Source organism: Peromyscus californicus, unplaced genomic scaffold (assembly GCF_007827085.1).
Source record: "Peromyscus californicus insignis strain IS unplaced genomic scaffold, ASM782708v3 Scaffold_19__1_contigs__length_69161282, whole genome shotgun sequence".
NCBI classification, from domain to species: domain Eukaryota; kingdom Metazoa; phylum Chordata; class Mammalia; order Rodentia; family Cricetidae; genus Peromyscus; species Peromyscus californicus.
In genome coordinates this window covers 53,548,510-53,568,761 of record NW_026294491.1, presented here as the reverse complement: position 1 = coordinate 53,568,761, position 20,252 = coordinate 53,548,510, and the positions used below count along the sequence as shown (strand labels likewise).

Sequence of the window (20,252 nt, the reverse complement as noted above, 5' to 3'; positions counted from 1 at the left end):
GTGAACAAGTGTCTATGCATCCCAGACAATGACAGACCAGGAGTCTACCCATATCTAGCTTGATAAACCAATGACGTTCTTGTGGTCACTTTCAGGACTGTAGTTAGGAAACTAAGGTCAGCAGCAGAGGTGACTCCATGGGGGCTGGCTCACTGAAAAGCCTTCCCAGCACGGGGTGACAGCTAAGGAAAGCATTCTAGGTTACTGGTGTTTCTTGGGGAAACCAGGTAGCTTCAGCTAAGAGCCTCTTCTCTCCCAGACATTCCTTCCTCTTAAGAAACCCTGCAAATGGCTGTGTGACTCTTGCAAGTCTCAGGAGTAGCCTGAGATCCATGAGCTTTCTGAATAGTGGTGTAGGACAGTTCTCACTCTGCAGCTAGCTTAGAACTCATTAGATAATCTAGGCTGGCCTTGAATTCAAGATGATCTTGCCTTATGCTTACCAGAATGACAGGTGTAAGCTTCCCTGCCTGGGAAACTTCCCAAACCATCCAGGAGGGAATGTTTCAATTAGGAGAAAACAGCTATACAACACATAAAACGAGCACACAATGATAATTATACTTTTTTCATACAATTTCATTAGAACAATCCTTTTGAGACTGATTCTAGGAAATGCTATTTTTAATCTTTCTAATTACTAGAAAAAAACAGGAAATAGTCATAGAACTTCTAGCTTTATAAATGAATACTTTTTAACTTTTGTGAATAAAATAAATATTGATAATAACTTCATTTATATATTTTTGCTGAGAGATTTAAATGAGAATATATAATAGAAATGATCATATAGAATGAATACATATTTTTAATATGTATGATTTGGGTTTTTTGTTTCTTTTTGTTAGTTAATTAGTTTGTTTGTTTGTTTGGTTGGTTGGTTTTTCAAAACAGGGCTTCTCTGTACCCTTGGCTGTCCTGGAACTCACTATGTAGACCAGACTGGTCTCGAACTCACAGAGATCTGCCTACATCAGGCTCATGAGTACTGGGATTAAAGACATGCACCACTATCACCCAATATATATATGAAATATATTTATATACATATAAATAAATGCAAGTACATATGATATATATCACATATATTTTATATATATACATATACATATATATGATATGGTCATTTCTCTTTCTCCTGGAGTCAGAGCATCCTTGTTCTACCCTTGCACTGTGTTCTTTGGATTTTAGATTCAAACAAGGCCCCCTTATTTAAGGGCCCCTGTTTTTCTTTATTAACTCAATTTTCTTCCTGTACCATCAGGATTATATAATGTTACAATCACTATTCTTAATATCCATTTATCCATATTAAATATGACTCTTCTGAGTTTTGTAATGTGTATTCCAGTTAGAGTTGCTGTTATCATTCCTATTGGAAATGGTCTGGCTTCTTATTAATAAGAATAGTTTCCTATAGGAGCTTTCCACTTTCTGGTCTTAACTTCTAGAATCACATCTTCTGTTATTTCCATCTATTTATCTTGTCTTTCAAGTCCTAGTAGATCTCTGTCAGTTTGTTCTTCATATGATCTGTTCAGTTCATGATAACGGTGGATCCATTTGTCATCGTCATAAGCTTCGTCTCACCCTTATTTCTGTCAGTGTCTCTATGGTGCCTTATCAATCCTCACTATTGTATTTTTCCATTCATACTCCTTGTATTATCTCCAAGAACCCATAGTTCTATACATTATTGACAAAAAGCATACATTATCTCAAACTACTTTTACTATACAGTTTTCTTCTCCTACATTTTGTATGCTTTGTCTTTTTAATAGGTTACATTTTTTCTACTCCCCCTGCCTTGAATGATGTTGCTTAATGTTTCAGATCACAGTAAAACATCACAAATAACCAAGTGAAACAATAACAACAAATAAATGTCTCTCATTCTTTCCTTACCTCTCATTTCCTGGTGCAATATCAGCTCCAAGGTGTACCCAGGATTTCTTAGGATAAGCACTGTGAAGGTGAAGTTTCCCATAAACTCCTGAAAAATTAAAGAATCAACAAATAACTAAGAAAATACTTCCATCTTAATTAAGGATAGGTAAGTGAAATATGGTTTAAAAGTTTTTACACAAAATATGTAACATATAATCCATATCTAATCATGTACATATTATCTAAAAAAGAATATTTCTATTATAACAGGCCAAACATAACCCAAAGACCTACAAAAAAATTAAAGCTACAGCACATAATAGCAATCTAAAAGTGGAGAAATACCATCTAATGGTGAACCAGTTCAGTTTAAAGAGGTATGTCCTTCTGCCATTCAGGTAACTTCAGAATTCTGTTGATCTGATGGAAGTCAACCAGTTTTGGTATTTTATGATATACCCTAGATTGTCCAAGTGGCAAGGCTCTTTCTATTTCCTGAAGAGGGGACCTCAGTGCTATTAGTTTTATTTTCAGTGCTCAGACCTAACGTTTTGTCTTACTATAGATGATCAAGGAAAACATTCTGTTTTATTTTAGACTCACAAGTTATTGTCTTACCAGGGAAATTGAGCCTGCATATATCCCTTCAGGCTTTTGAGGATTTCCTCAAATGTACTTCATTGCCATTTTCAACTATATTAAGTATAATTTCTCATAATCTAGTGTTTCAAAAATGTGACCAGGCATTCCAGTAGTAGAAAAAAAAGTAATCATGTATCTCCATATGTGTATTTATTCCACTTAGACAATATATAGATGAATAATATATGTCTATAAACCTGTGCATTTGACTTGATGTTTTAATGTTTTCACCCTGCACTCAAATGTGTCATGTGAATAGCTCTATGGAAACATTTTGTTGCAAGCTACTAACTTAACAACCTAAACACTCCATTGAGATATCAATAATGTGCCTTGGATTTTCATCCAGTGTGGACCAAAACAATAAAACCATAATTACTGAGACCTTAATTAAATGCTCATGGCCAATGTCTGTAATTTCTTCTATACTCTAATTCAGAAAGATATGTAAGAAGATAAAAATAAGGATTAGTAGATTCAGAATGTATCTTACTTTCAGAACATGCCCTAGAATCAATCCTTCATAATATGGTTTCATAAATACATGTCATAAAATATCAAACCACAAAACTAAAATCGTCTTTTATTCATCATAGGCTAACTACCTAAGCAGACAGTATCCAGGGGTGGTTTAGAGAGATTTCCAACAACAATGTTTATTATAAAAAAAACATTCACATCTTTAAAATCTAAATATCCAGAAAATTCAATTAACCAGAAAAGTAGATTTCTTGCTTGTTTACATCATCAAAGATTAAATGTAAAATGATACCATTTCTTATTTGTTTCAAGAAGGCAATAAACTATTTAAAATGATTAAAACCTACCATTTGCTTATGATATCATAGAAGCTAAGTATGCTGTGAATTGGTTATTCTTTATTTAAACTTCTATCAGGAAAAATTTTAAAGACATTAGTTGAAGCATATGCCTGGGTCCAGGATCAGCACACCTAGTAGTATGGACTCCTTTCTGAAAGTTTCAACCAGTGTGATTACTCCACAGAACAAATGAATCAAATCAAATGTTCCTAGTATAGTCCTTCTTGGTCAACTGTGAAAAGTTAAAGATTCTTCTACCTGTGCCATGGCAATGATAAAATAAACAGAATTCATAGAAAAAAATAAAATTATAAAGCATTTCAACATATTATACAGCAATTTTAGGCATTTTGGAAGTAAGTTAACAAGCCCCATGCTATATAGATATTTATCTCATAATGTTCAGAAACCTCATGTATGTGCATATGTGTGATATATACTTTGAAACATCCAACACAGCTGTTCATCTAAAAGAAAATCCAATGAAATCACTACTCTGGCTCATGACAGCAACATACACATCTAGGCTATATAACAGCATAATACTCAAAAACAGAGTAAATGACCCTGACCTGACTCATTTCAACTCTCCTCCTATAGGGAAGAGAAACAAATAAGTGAGGGGATCTAGTTTTGAAATAAATGCATTTCCTTAAAGAAAGGGAAACTAATCCATGCTGAGAGGTTTCCCTTTTACAAAGTAAAGAATGCCTGCATAGTGCCACTGGGAAATACTGTTATCCTGTAATACTCGTTGATTTGGTAACTTTCATATGTGTTTCATAGTACAAGATGTCCAGTCTTCGTGTCCCCAGTCCCTGTGTTTGTAGACCAGTTTAGGATTTGATACTACAATACTTTGGCAATATCACTGTCAACAGTGAATGTTCTTGTGGTCATCACACATATATAGTTTAGAAGTCATAGTTATGATATGTGTAAGTGGACATTGAACATCTGGCAAGTGAAAGAGTACATATAAACTGTCTAGAATTTATCAGCTGTCCAAGAAACAAAATTCCTTTGCTTCTCTGTCTCTTTCTTTCTGTCTTGTCTTTCTTACACACAAACACGCAAACACATAGACACATTTTATTAGTAGTATACATTATATTTAACTCTTACCAATTGTTCCTGGGTCAACACGAATTCCATCCAAATGGTCACAAAAGATTTCTTCTGAGGCTCTAAGGAGAATCAGAAGTCTTTGTTCTTTTTCTAAGGGATTTTTTAAAGTACCTGTCAAGAAAGCAAAGTATATTATCTGACATAACTAGAAATGCCAAGAAAGAATCCAGACTAAACGCTGTAATTTTGATTGTATGGGGAAGAGGCAAGGGTCACATAGATGAAATGACTGAAAGCATGAAGTTCTGCGAGCCTCTCTGAAGAAGGCAGGGTGACCATTCATCAATTATCTGCTACCCCTCATCATCGACTCGGAGTACACTTTCCTGGCCCCTGTTAGCCTGTCTGATTTTGTGAAGTGCTCTGGGTTAGTGACATTTGGATGAGAGGGGTATAGTAATGGCAATTGTCAGCTGGTAGTGTAAAGACTAGCCAAGTATTCCCCACATCTCTTTTCTATCATATAATTCCTCATATCCTCGGGTGCCTAAATAAAAAGACATTCAGAAAAACCTGGAGAAGAGCATGCAGGCTGGAGCCAGGTTCAACCCAGTCTACTAGGAATACTCATTTTACAAACCACTGAGATAGGAGAGTTATGCAGTCAAAACCATTATTACAGCAAATCCCGGCTACTCCAGGGGCAGGGTGGTGTGAATAGCCATTTCCTTCACATGGTTTTAGCATGTAATGTTCATTACGAGCCTAAGAAGCATGATTCTTGTTTTGATGTAAATATCCACATAGAAAGAGGCCTGAAGCTTCAAGTATGAATCTAAATCTATCCAACTAGCAGTATATGTAGCAGCCTTCAAACCATGGTGGTTTTATTAAACTAATAATAAATTGTTTTCCATAAGTTCTCCTTGCATCGTTGGGATACGGAAAGCATAAGGCTATGACACTCAGCAGATGGGAATTGCTTCTAACAGTCTCTTGAGGGAACAATCATGTTCTTTATAGTTTGATGAATGATCAGAGACTTGTTAACACAATATTAGTGAATATAGACCTAGGAAAGTTATGCTGTTCTTACAGAATTCGCTGGTGAAGAAATAACCAGTATAAAAGTCCTCCTCAACCTATATATCTATCCTATGGAAGCAGGTTCACCATAATCATCTACTACCAAATGAGACATTCCAGTTTACCAGTTACCTGAAAACAACAGAAAATGGGATGGCCAGATATGGTATGGAATAATTGGTAAAGTGAAAAATCACCTACTTGTCATTTTGGTTACTCTTCTCTCGGGCAGCATGAAACCATTCCACACTCCCACACCCACAACCCTGTTAGGACTTCCTGTGCACCTGGTGGAAGTTTGGGGTTTTCTCTACACGGATCTCCTCAGATCATCCTCTCCAGCCATTTACTGTTAGAAGGGTTGACAGCAAGATTCAGAGAGACAACTCAATCTGCACAGCACATGAGTCTGGAGTAAGTACTGGAACTCATGGCTGAGGTGTTTCTGCTACAACACTAATGCAATCTTCAGTTCTGTATAGATGCCACAGCGCCATAGCTGAGCAATGAAGGTATCCTCTGGGCCCAAAGAAAGCAAGAGAGGAAGGAAGCAGAGGACTGGGTACTGTTAAGCAAATGTGCCTGATGTGACTCTTTTCCTGCTGCTTCAAGTCTGTCCAGTAAGCTGTTTTCCAACTGTGATTTCATTTATTTCACGGAGGGTAAAGTCTTACAGGGGGGAAAAAAAATGGCCTAGCACTAAACAGATACCAGAGAGGAAAAGTAGGACACTTCTTGCCCTAGAGAAATGTATGCAGAGTCCCACAAAAAGAGTTGCGCATTTCTCTAAAATCAGAGATTAAATCAATTATGCAACCCCAAAACGGCAGCACATGTGGAGCCTTCACAGAAAATCTGGGCAAAATTAGTCAGCCTGCCGTGATCTTTTAGAATCTGAAGCGACCAGGATTTGGAATCTTTTTGTTAACATGGGAAAGGGAAAGATGGAGGCTAGAACTACTTAGTAATCAGGCAGAGGCAAGAGAAGGAAATGCGCACTATTCTAACATTAACACACAGGGCTTCCTGGCTTGGTAAAAGCTGGTGAAAGTGAAGCTTCTGGGGCTGCTGTACTCAATCGTATTCTCAGTCTCATGGAGATAGATGCTCTTTTCAACATAAATTTTACCAGTAACTAAGAGTAGCTGGCTCTGTGACAGGGTACCCCAGATGAGGCATCGGTGTCTTGGTTTACCTTTGCAAAGCTGCTTTGAAACCTGAAGTTTATATATTGGGAGATAATTGTCATTGTGCTGCAAAGACATTGCTGATACTTTTACATACATGATTTCATTACATTCTCATAGGTCTTCAATGAAAACTGTAGAGATTCCCACAAGGAAACTGAGGCAGGAAGAGTTTATGTAACTAGTCAGAAATTACATAGCTATTATTTAGTGGCATTGGGCTTAGATTTAATAAATACCATTCTAAGACATCTGGAAGACTAAGGGAGAAGTAAAGCATAGTTGTTATTACTTAGCATGATGGTGGGCAATGGAGGGGGAGAACAATTGATTCCAGATGTTAAAATCACCTGGGGAGATGGAAGAAAATAAGTTCTGGTATACCAAAGATAACCATTATTGATTTGGGGGATATGGTACAAATGGATTCCATGAATGTCCAAACCATAAGAAAAAAGGAAATGGAGCTTTTATTACTTTATTAACTAAATCTCTATGATAGAATCAAATATAAGCCTAGTTTACACTTAAGCCTCCACTATCAACCTGAATCCCCACACCTTGGAGTCAACAAATGCATTCAGGATTATTTTCTAATCTTTCAAATCTTTCTGTTCACAATCATTTTTGTTTTTTCCAATCCTTAAGTTTCCATCCACACCTGGCTCCACTCTTAACTAGTTTCTAAAATCTACTATGTTCTTTAATTGGAGTATATAAAACTGGCCATGCCTCTTGTTGTATATTAAGAAATTTGAACTAAACATTTAGCACTCCATATGGAAAAAGATGAGTAAATCCTCAAACTTCTTCAGAGGGTTATCTATAAATCATGGCAAATGTTTTTAAATGCTTCGAAACAGCAGACAAGGAGAAGCATTGTTTCTATTTCATGCTCATTCCCTTCTTTTCACCTTGGCTAAAGTGCTCCGCAGCTGAGCCACAGGAAGTCCTTACACATGTTCTTCCTCTCTCTGCCAGGAATACCACCACTACCCCTTTTCACAGCTAACTCTTCAGAGTCCACCTTTATCCATATCTCTCTTTATCAATTAAATCAGGGCTATGCAACCCTGCTTAGCTATAGCAACATGCCATATTTTACCTTAAAACTTTCTAGACTGTAACATTAGTGCCTTTTGCCCGTTTTCTTTTCTTTGTGAGCTAAGAAACAGTGTTATCACAAGAAGTAATTTTCAAATGTTTCATAGAAGAATGGTGAACTACTTAATTGAGACCAACTTCCTTGCAGAAAACCCCAATAAAGAGAAACCTTATGGTAATTAAAAAAAAAGTGAGTAAGTTATAAAGATCCTAAACATACATGTACCTAGCAGTATAGCTTCCAATTGTAGAAAGCAGAAATCTATGGAACTAAAAGGAAAAATGGACAATGAGAGTGGGAAGGCAAACATCTGCTCATATAATAAACAAATACTAGGAGCACTGTGGTAATAAGCAAGACAATTAGCAAGCTTGGCATAATCGTCATAGATGGGAAAGCATCCATTAACAATGAATGCGAATTTCTTCCAGACCTGTACAAGATAAAAACTGACATACATGATGAAAAAGAAAGCTTAAAAATTAGTTAGTTAGGGTTATTTTTTTTCAGACAGTTTTAAGCAGTCCAGCCAGGCCTCCCATTCACTGTATAGCTGAGGATGGGCTTGAACTACAAATGTTCTTGCCTCTATCGACTAAGTGCAAGAATACACTACCACATCTGAATTTTAAGTTTAACCGAGTTTGTTTTTTAAAGTATTGGAATTACAGAGCACGTGCTTTTTGACCAAATTGCAATCAAAATGTTTATTTCATAATGAGAGGTTTAGCCCAGCACGATGGCACACATCTGTAACAGCAGCACTTGGGAGGTAGATGCAGGAAGACGCTTTAAGAGGCAGCCTTGCTTATATAGGGAATCTGAAGCCATGGGCTGCATAGGATCTCCCTCTCATCTTTCCCAAAGACAGCTATGTAATTATGTTAAAACGAAGATTTCCTACACATAAGAAGATGTGAAGTTTGGAAGGGGATGTATGGGAGGGAATCACTAGGAACTGGGGTGGAGTGAGGATAGATGTGATTTAAAAAAATGTATTCATGTATGAAGAAAAAAAGTTATTTTTCAACACAAAATAACAGGTTAATTTTTAAATATGAATTTATCTATTTAATATGTAATTTACCTTATAATAAAGTACAATTAATTACTCATGCTAATTATTTATCAAAAATGACAGGTTCTTAAATTTATATTAAAGAAATTTATAAGTTAGAAGCATAAATTAAAAAATATTGATTTTTAAATATTTCAATATTAAAGACATTTACTCAGAAGAATTTTTAGGTTTATTAGAGTTTTGATTAACAACATACAAGTAAAATTGAAAGATAATGTGATGTTTGTGAAAAAGTATATTCATCCAGAAATAATATCTTTGTATGGCAAATCTCATCTTGAAACACATATTATTTACTATCAGTCTTTTAGCCTTATTACAACTTTTTTCATTTTGCACAACAAAGTACAAAAATGAAATTCTGTGCTTCCTATACTTATACAACATAAAGTATTAAATATAGTATTTAGGAAGCACATGTCTTCAATGTTATTTTAAAATTTTATGAACCAACCATTACCTTGAATAAAGATCTGTCAGCGTGAAACCTGATTGACTATTGAGTGGTCCACTTAAGCTCTCATAATTTCCACGATGTCTTTGTGGAAATATGTGTGGTAAATTTATGCATTAAAAGTCTATTTGCTTGAAAGAAGACATTAGTTTTTATTTTAAGCTGATATATTATTTTTAAATTATTTTATCATTTTATGTGAATAAGTGTTTTGCCCTTATGTACATATTGCATGAGTTGCATGTCTGGTGCCCATCAAGGTCAGAAGAGGGTATCAGATCCCCTGGAACTAGAATTAAAGATGGTTGTGAGCCATCATGTAGGTGCTGGGAATTAAATCCAGGTCCTCTGCAAAAGCAACAAGTGGTCTTAACCACTGAGCCAACTCTCTATCCCCTGATATATTATTTTTAACAAACATCACACACATGGTTTTCTGTTTCCTCAGTGGTATCACAGCTTTAGGCTGAAGGATGTAATATAGTTTTCTCAGGTTTATTTACTTCTTGTTACTTAATAATCTAATGAGTCTTGCAGAACTGCCAGTTTAGAAGGCAATAAACTATATAGATTTCCTTCTTTTGGATTGAGAAAGCTCCAATCATGGAAGCAATGAAGGAAGTTCCCATACACCTAGTACTTCATGTCTTGACCATTAAAGCCAGGCACTGATGATGAATTTAGGCTTCTGGCTACAGCTGTGAGAGGGCAGTGACAAGTACCCATCCCTGGCCCTGAAAAACAAAACGTGACAGGTTTCAGGATAAAAGTCCAAGTTCTTAGTATAATTACTGAGCAACTAGGCAGTTCATAGAACTGTGGCAAGTCATAGAAATGATGAATTACTGTGTCTCCGGTTCACAAGTGTGTGCAGTGTGCCTTGCTGATTTAGGGATTCTTTTAATTTTTAAATGTTATTAGAATATGCATTACTCAATTTATTTGGATGAAACAAAGCATATACATTTATATAAATTTTCTATCCAAACAAATGCCAATATTCCATATTACTTATATAATAATAAAATATTTATATACTGTTTTATGTTATTTTGATAGTAGTTTGCATACATAACATATGCTATTTCTGGTTATCCACCTCTGAAGTCTTCCTACAAATTATTACAAAAAAATACTATTCACGTGCAGTTTTTTTGTTTTGTTTTGTTTTTCTGTTTTTTTGTTTTTTTTTTTTTTGTTTTTCGAGACAGGGTTTCTCTGTGTAGCTTTGCGCCTTTCCTGGGACTCACTTGGTAGTCCAGGCTGGCCTCGAACTCACAGATATCTGCCTGGCTCTGCCTCCCGAGTGCTGGGATTAAAGGCATGTGCCACCACCGCCCGGCTTCACATGCAGTTTTAAAAGCATAAAATTCCTAAGGAATTGAACATTTGCTGACATAATGCTAACATCAGTGAAAACGACGATAAAAGGAATACATGTAAATGAACAGGAGCAATATCTCACTTAAGAGAACACATAAATGAAAGAGATGGGTTCAGGCAGGTGCTCCTAAGCAAACAAACAAATTAACAAGCCAACAAAATAATGTTTATTTTGAGATTGTATTGGCCAACTTCAATTGATCCAAGACAGATTGTAAAAACTGAATTTGGATCTGAAAGGATGATAAACAGTGCTGGTTACCGAGTGGAAAGGACACAGTCACGATAGAACCCAGTGTCAGTTTTCAGAGTTTTCTTAGGAGGGAAAAAGGGGGAAGGGGAAAAAGGAGAGCCAGGCCTGGAGAGAGAGAAAGATGGTGGGAATGGGAGAGCAGAGCAGAGCAGAGAGAGCAGAGATAGGGGATGGGGTCTACGTCTGGCTTTTTAAGGCACGTACTTAGTCGCCAACGCACACTGATGATGCAAGACACAAGACCCAGAACTGCGCATGTGCAGGAGTAAGGGTAGGCTCCTAACAGGATCACCAACTTTTTACTGTGTTTTCACACTTGTTCAGTTCCTTCCTTATAGGGATAAATGTATTGTGGCCATTTAAACATTAAAACTGTAATCCCTAGATGTTTAAGCAAGATATGTTCTAAGGGGAGAAAAAGCACTGAGATAATGGATAGACCTAGGCATACCCATGCATTCATCTATATACCAATTACACATACCACCAGAAGCTAACAATAAGTTTTACAACATGCACAGAACTCTACCATTTAATGAAGAGGATCCTTTGAAAACTAATACATTATATTAATAAGGTAAATGTAATAAGGACAAGAAGAATGGGTAGAATAGGCCAGAAATAAGACACTGAATGTGACCTACTGGTAGAAACAAGAAAGGTTTCCTAATAGAGGCAGAAGTGCAGGAAGCTGGGGAGGGAGTATTAAAGTTAACTGCTACAGCTGCTGAATATGGCTTTGTTCTTTGCCAAACACAAGATCGTGAAACAAATAAGTAATATCTGTCCATTTGTTTTCTCATGAAGGGATGATTCATGCAATCACAGACTCCTAATATCACAGTTATTTTTGGAGAAATTTCTAGAAGTTGTACAGTGAATTTTCTAGAGTAAAATTAAAAGCTTAATTTATACTGTTCTCTAGTCCAGCAGCTGCCCTTCCATCTCCCATCCTGCAGCACACTTTCCTGTCTCAAGGCTTTAGCTTGAGCTTTTCATCAAGACTGAGATCGTCTTGCCCAATCTCTGTAGGTCTAGGTTAGTAGTTCTCAACCTGTGGGCTACAAACCCTTTGGGTCACATATCAGATATTATATTACACTTCATACAACGGTAGCGAAATTACAGTTATGAAGCAGCAACAAATGTAATTTTATGGTTGGGGGTCACCACAACATGAGGAACTGTATTAAATGTTTGCAATGTTAGGAAGGTTGAGAACCACTGGTTTAGATCATTCTGTTCTCTTTGGTCTGAAATTACATGATTCATTGAAATGTTCTTGACTCAGCACCTAACCTCTGATGACAAACAGCCAACTTAGATCTCTCTTCAAATTATTTCCCTCCTTAGTTTCCTTTAGAACATGTATTGTCACTCTAAACATCTCATTCCTGTTCATCTTACTATTTAATCATTTGTTTTCCCAAATAAACAAATGAAAAAACACCAGATTCCTCTTTGTCCCAATGCCTGAAAAATAGTCAACCCCAAATCAATGCCTGGCATTGAACTAATTTTTCAATAAAAGAAAAAATATGAAAAAAAGGGGAGAAAGAGAGGAATTGAGAAATGTATAAATGGCACTGGGAAATCATCACAACTGAGGAATTATTTTCTTCTTAATTTTTACTTATTTTCTTCATTTCTTCATCCAGGAATGTTATTCATGAAAGTAATTCTATATATTACTCAAGGTGGATAACTGTTAACTTTCAGTGTGTGTTATGTTCAATGACACTTAGGAACACATTGAAGTGGGGCCTACCATCAAGCCTGATGATGACCTTGTGAGGTTAATTCCCAGGACCCACACTGTAGAAGAAGAGAACCAATCTCTACAAGTTGCTCATGGACCTCCACAAGTGCACTATAGCATACACAAAACTACCCTCTCCTCTCTCTCTCACTCTCTTCACACAAACACACACTGATTAAAAATATAGTAAGTTTATAAAAGAAAAGTTAAAGGCAAAAGTTAACTTGTGAAAGAATAGAAAAAGGATGTCAAGTTTATTAAAATTTCTCATCTCTTAAGAAATACATGCTGGCCTGACAAACGGCTCTGCAGTTAAGAATGCTAACTGCTCTTTCAGAGGACCTGAGTTAGGTTCCCAACTCTCATATCAGTTGACTCACAACTGCCTGTAACTCCAGCTCCAGCAGTGGGGTGGGGAGGGGAGGGGCTCAGAGGCTCTCTTTTGGACTCCACAAGCACATACCTACACAGAGACACACACTTATATACATAATTAAAACTAAGTATTTTTAAAGATATATATATATATATATATATATTTAAAGATATGTATATATTGGGGGGTTGTATTTTGGATTTGATATTTTTGTTGTTCTTATAAGGGTAGGGTAAGATGTAAGATTTTCTGGTCAGGATGCATTTATCAGCCACTGTAATAATAGCCAGGGCATAATGATCAATTTTCTTTCCTATTTTCTTCATCTGCTATACTTTTTGCCCATGCATGTGTTCTGTTGGATTAGGAAGACAAGCACTAAACAAAGAATGTAGCTGACTCTGGCATTGACATGCAACTTTGATCTCAAATTTACTTCCAATTCTAGCATTCTATGATTCTGAAAGTCAGATGATATCTTTTGCCAGCATCCATTGCCTCAAAATCTTAACCACTAAGAACGAGAACTCCACAGTTAGGATTTGGATCAAATGCCATCACAGAGCAGATATGCTCTGGCAATACACTGTGCCAATGTCCACATCTATTGAGTTTGTTTACTAACTAGCCATATTATCTCTCTCATGTTGGGATTTCTGTAGGTGTGGACAGATGGGTTGAAAGTCTTCCTTCAGGCATAACACACATAGGATTGGGCAGATGGGTTCCAATAAGCAACCTTTAGGCCTGAAACACATGGATGAAACAGAGAGGAAAAAAGATACACCATTATCTAGTGATGAGTAAAAAACAAGTTAGGAACAGACATAACACAAAAATATCTGAAACATCTAAAGCAGAACTTGAGAGTAGCACAGTGTGACTTTCTTTCAAAGGTACAGATTTTCAGACCACAGGTTGTAAGTGACCTCAAAAGCCTAAAAAGGGCAACTCCAGTTAGAAGGTGGTGGCTGCCAATAGTTTTTTACTAACACAAAATTATTTATTTCCATCAGTGATTAGATGAGAATTTTATAGAATGCTAAACAAATTGGACAAGAGACTTAATCAGAAATGAAAATATCAGGATTTACAGTCATTTCCCAGTACAGAGAGATTGGGTGAAAATATCTAACAAAGAAACAGATGAAAAGGCATACTTGGCTGCCCCAATACCCAAGGTAAAACAAAAGAAGCCTTATACACATGAACACTGGGGAAACAGTTATTGGAGGCAGCACATAGAGAAAGAGCAGGAATTATAGCTCACAAGAAAGTTGCCAAGACTAACAACCTGGGGTGGCTCAGAGGTCAGTTGACTTATCGGCTCTATTGGTAGGAGCATTGCTTCTGTTCGGATAACTGGAAGCCAACTGCATGGGGGAGCTTCTGCTGGTGCCTAGGTTCCTTAAGCTGCCATCTCTAATCTGTGCAATGCCCCAGGTGGCAGCTGACCTATCAACATGGAATTGGTGAGTCCTCTCTGACTTCCAACCCTGGTGAGAAGAGACAGGCTACAGTATTGATTCCGGTAAGACACTCTCAGGTGCAGGTTGAGCCCCAGCCATGCTAACACTCATGTATATGTCCAACAACCAGCTCCACACTTACAAATCTGGATTCCAGGAACAACTCATCCCCTCTACCTTTTACAGCAAAGCAAAGCAAGAATATCTGCCTTTACTAGCCCCCAAGGAGCACACCCTTCTAAACTTGTAATTTTGTAAATAGTTCATTTAAGTCTCAAAAAAAAAAATCAAACTCATGTTATTGATTTGTGTATGGACACCCTGATTGATAAAGTAATATTTATCAAACACCTACTATAAGACAATGTGAGCTGCTGTATCTAATTATTTAGACATCTCATCTCCCTATGGTAGGCTCCTTAAGAGTGCATGCTACAGGTAGGGAGATGGAGGTCCCCTGGAGTTTATTTGCTTAAGGACAAATAGCCAGTGTGAGGCTGTGATAAGTTTGGCCCTAGGTTATCTAACTTAGAGTCCCTCTAGGACAACAAAATGGGATTGACAACAGAATCAGTAAGAAAAAAGAGAAAGAAGTCACCACTGTCCACATCTAAAGATGTACTTGGAAACGCATTCCTAGCCTTAGCCCTCCCAGCAGATTCATGCTGCCTTCCATTTCCCACAACACTTTCTCCCAGAACTTGATTATCCTTACTTGGCCGATCCAATCCCCAAGCATTTACTCACCTACTTTCAGCTCCCCTCCTGCAATGAGTAAGCACGCCACACTCAGAATATTGCTTCTGTCCACAGGGAATTCTAAGGTCCCCATCACATAGAGGCGTCTAAGCACTGGGAGATCGGTATCCACAAGAACAGTCCTGTCTGCCGAAGACAAAAAAGTTGCTCAGCTGTGTGCAGCTAAAACAAGAGCCACCTTCTCTCCTCCAGTGATGTCTCAGGCTTCTGGCAATTTGGGAACTGCTCATGTTACCTGAGTCAGGCCAACTGCAGTAACCAGAACAAATACTATGTATGAGGCAGTCATAATAACAAATTGGAAAGGAAGTCAGTCATGGTTAGGAAGTTTTGTCACTCTTTAACACAACAATGTTATGGACAAAAAGTCTTGTTTATGTCTTCAAATACCCCCCAGCACAACCCTAATTTAGTACAAATTTAGTACATACAGACATGAACTCCCTATGCATTATACCTGTGTGCTCACTTTTGACTAATCTCAGGGCATACAGAACAATAGATAAGATCTTGGCCTTGAAAGATAAACAATTTGGTTCTAAATGCCAGCTCTGCTATCTGCTAGATGGGAGACCAATTTTATCTATCTATGCCTCAATTATCTTGTCTGTGAAATGGGAATAAAAATAGTATCTGCTTCTTCATGGGTCTTTTGTGAGTATGAAATGAGTTAATAGATTAAAGTACTAATACAACATAGTAAGCCACATTTAACTCCCTAATTTCCAGAATGTAATACAGAATGCATAGTGCACACTCAGTAAGTGCTGGAGAGAAGCATTATATGTACAGATTTCCATTTGCTTGACATGCTTATAGAGCTCATGGTGACTTCAAACAATTATTCTCCCCCTTCATTCTCTCATAAAAGCCTTTTCTGTATCACTTTAAGGGAAATAACCATGGATTTTGCCTGATCTTAACAATAAAGTAATGTATGAATAAAACATTTTCACTTAAAACAGTAAATATTTCATGTATGCTGAAGTATTAAGTGTTGCTCTCTGAAGTACTTCGACATGAATTCAAGATGTCAAATAAATGTTTCTGCTTAAATTTTAAGTATCACAATCACTGACAGGTGTACTGATTTTTTTAAAGAAATTCTTTTGTTAGCATAATCTCATTTCACGTCCCAGGAAACAATGTATTCTGCCATTCTTAGGGACCTGACCAAGCAAATTAACTTGTCAGTAGTTATCTTACTAGCCCTTGCCTGTTCTTTTAGCTAGAAGACCAGCCATGCCCTCCTGTGGCAAAGACTGTAAGACTGCAAGCCAACTGGCTCCTCCTTCCTCCTGGGTTTACAGTTTTAGACTCCAGGCAGGAGCTGTCTTTATAGTTAAATGAAGCCATGTGACAGAGATGTTGCCAATAACAAGCAGGCAGACTTCCAGCATAACACCTTTAGCCCAGTCTGTAACTTCTGCATGTTCTCTTCCTCCTCAATTCTCTCAGCTGAACACAGTAGTAGATCTCAAAGGATGTCCATGGCCAGGCATCAACACCACCCACTATATGAGGAACTGTTCTGGGTTTTAACTGACAATAAAGCACTCCTCACCTCCTCCTTAGAGATCTCCACCACTACTGCCTCTGGAGAAACAACCCTTCTCTTCCATACTCCCAAAACACTGTCTACACACTCAAGTCAGAACACTAAAATGTATTGTTTGAGTTCCATAAACACATTATTGCGTATTAAAAAGTCATCATCACTGAGTCAGTCCTTCTTCTCCTATTTTCGAAGAAACTAATCATTTCTAAAATAAAAGAACAATGCTTCTTATACTGTTGAAAATAAAGACATAAAGCCGGGCGGTGGTGGCGCACGCCTTTAATCCCAGCACTCGGGAGGCAGAGCCAGGCGGATCTCTGTGAGTTCGAGGCCAGCCTGGTCTCCAAAGCTACACAGAGAAACCCTGTCTCGAAAAACCAAAAAAAAAAAAAAAAAAAAAAAAAGAAAAGAAAGACATAAAAGAAGTGTTTCTGTCTTTGGTAAGTTTAGTCCACACATACCTTCAATTCAAGAGTTCATTACATTATTAACAGATACAAGATGACTAACTAGATGGAGAAAGACATAGATAGCTCTCAGCTTCATCTCTGGTACTTCTCAAAACATTCAAATAAAAGAGTGAAATATCCAGAGAATACTTTTATATATTTAGTGGATTGACAATTTTGAGATTAAAATTTATTTAAAGTAAAGACCTTTAAAAATTAAAGTTTTGTGCAAATGGTCATCATGTGTCCCAAACTATAATCAATGTTTGCTTACAGAACTATTACATAAAACAATAAACATAGTTAATAAATGTTTCTTTCAGTCACAGAATATACACAGAAACACACACACATGATACTAGACCCTTTGAAGGTATTTCATGGGTAAAATATGACAAATGCATAGAATTTGTATACCCATCTACAAGGAATTCTTCCTTTGAATTGTCCTACCTATTCCAAATGTCCCAACCAATGCCCTAGGGATCATTAACACAGATTAACTGCTTGGGACCATTTCACGACTTCTTCCCTCCTTGTGTTTATTTTATCGGAGTCTGAAACAAAGCCTGATGTACATTAGGTCCACAGAATAATACCAAGTAGCACACATATACATAAAATTCAGTAGCCAGAGGGAAAGGATGGGCTTCAGAGAGGAGAAGTGTTGCACTTATTTCTTGGGGTGTTATATTTTGTACTTTCCATCTTCCTGGACTCAACTCTCCAACTTTTTTATCCCTGTCCTTCCCTGCAATATGCCACACCTTTCAAAAAGTTGGAAATGAAAGATGAGTGAGAGTTGTTTCTTACCAGTATACAGATATATTAATTATACTACTACACTCTATATATTATTATATAGTATATACATATACAATGTATAATTACCATGATAAATATATTAATAAAATAATGCTATAAACTTGAAATGATGCTATACCTTAATTAAATGGATGTTGTTCTGGTTTTTTTTTTTTATTTCCAGCTAATTTTGTTTGGAAAAATGCACTAATTTACTTATTATATCATAATTCTACAATAATGAAATAAATGTACCTCATATAATATTTTCTGTTAAAGGGCTCTCCTTGTATCACAATTGTAGAGATGATGGGGACATGAACAATGGAATGCACAATTCATGCTGATATTGGCTCCAGATCAGATAAGCTGCCAGGCCAAACTGTCTTCTGATACAAGGACAGCTTGTATCTTTGTATCCAGGTGTGAATTTGAACCAATATGCCACAGTCTCTACAAGTAGCATTATTTCTGTGAAATTATTCAAAGCATTTCTAGTAATCACTCATAAAAAGTTATGCAACCCACATAATAAATATAAGTGATGGACTGCCTCTATTTTAACTGTGGCCCAATACTTTCTACCTTGTCCTGGTTGGATGAAGCTCTTGTATCCTATTCTGTCAATGACCAATCTATCCTACTTGAGAGAGTGAGCACTGGCATATGGAGGGAACCATCTGGAATTTCTGTTGCTCAATGGGAGGCTGATGGGGGAGCTGATCTGGAAAGAGCCTCCAAAAAGAAATAATGAGTTCCAGATGTAATTAAAGACTGTCTTTCCCCCCAAAGGGGCTTAGGACCAACCATGGTGTGGTATTTCTGGGTACCAAATTGCACTCTCTTACCACTTGTTCATCCATCAAGTACTAAGCACCCACCATCATTATTCTAGTATCTCTTGCCAAGCAAGTTTTTTTTTGTTTGATTTGGTTTGGTTTCTGAACATGTTCTAGTTAGACAATCAGAAATACAAAGCTTTAAAAGAATTCTCTGGAAATGTAACACTAAGGAGCATCTTTAGGAACTCCATGTGCACCCAATGTAAGAATAATAAAAACAAAGGATGTCCAGTCTTGTACAATGCATCATCACCCCCAAGAACAAAACATTGGAGACTTGACCCAACTGTAAAGACAGATGTTGCCCACAGAGGACTTCTTTTTGTATCAGAAGTCATTTGACTAATATAATCACAAACTATTCCATGCAATTTCAACTCTAGATTTAAACTCAGTTTTCACCCAGAAAAGTCCAAGAATCAAGGTCACTATTTGGGTAGCATTCCAAGGGCCTGACACTCGTCTAAACCGTGCCGACATGAGATCAGGGGCAAAGGGCACAGATCTTAGAACAATGATGGGGTCACATGCACAGGCGTGATTTAGGGGAGACAGAACCACTGTTTGTATGGTAGGCACTGTATCAGGCCCCATAATTTAGGTGGAGAGGACAGTTTCCACTACAACTCTCCATTGTCGGGGAGGCAGTCTGATCCAACAGTGGACACAAATGAGGCTTCTGAGGGAGAACAAGAGCATGCAAGGCACAACAGGGCAGACAAGGACCATTTGTAGGTTGTCATTGGCCTGCACCTTCCATACATAATGGATTTGTTTCTGTATCCAGACTCAGCTGCCATATTTTCCTATAAATACATTAACCAAATGAAAAGTAAATTTTAATGCCATTGAGATCTCTAGTAAATGAGCTAACCTCCCTTTGAAAAAAAAAAGAGAAGAATATTTTCAGTCCAGAATGAAAAGTTAATATGCTGCAGTCACTGGTGATACTTCCTATCTTGTGTGGCCTTGTCTAACTTTAAGGGAATAGATGATCATAATTTATCAATATGGCCAAAAACAATACTCCAAACATAGTGGAAGCTTTCATACATAAATAATTTACCAGGAAGAAAGGTTAACAGGACTGAAAATTAATGTCAAGGTAATACATTACTGAAACAATGGCACTGGGTTCTCAAGAGATCCCTCCCCCTAGAAAAACTGGACCGGACTGTGCTTGGCAGTGAGGATCCAGTCTCCCTGTAACAGCACTCTGCTCAATGAGCTGCAAGCTTTAGTGCTTGCTGTTTTTTTTTTTTTTTTTAA

At 37.1% G+C, this 20,252-nt stretch overlaps 1 protein-coding gene across 1 annotated transcript in view; it reads right to left on the bottom strand.

Annotated features, from left to right (window-relative positions):
• The window catches only part of Pkhd1 (PKHD1 ciliary IPT domain containing fibrocystin/polyductin), a 471,509-nt gene that overhangs the window by 142,511 nt on the left and 308,746 nt on the right, over positions 1-20,252 (bottom strand). Inside the window, exons 52-54 of the mRNA XM_052743962.1 lie at positions 15,319-15,456; positions 4,476-4,589; positions 1,906-1,993 (exon numbers count right to left, since the gene is read on the bottom strand). Coding sequence (XP_052599922.1) covers positions 1,906-1,993; positions 4,476-4,589; positions 15,319-15,456 — 340 coding nt within the window. The remainder of the gene's footprint in view (positions 1-1,905; positions 1,994-4,475; positions 4,590-15,318; positions 15,457-20,252) is intronic.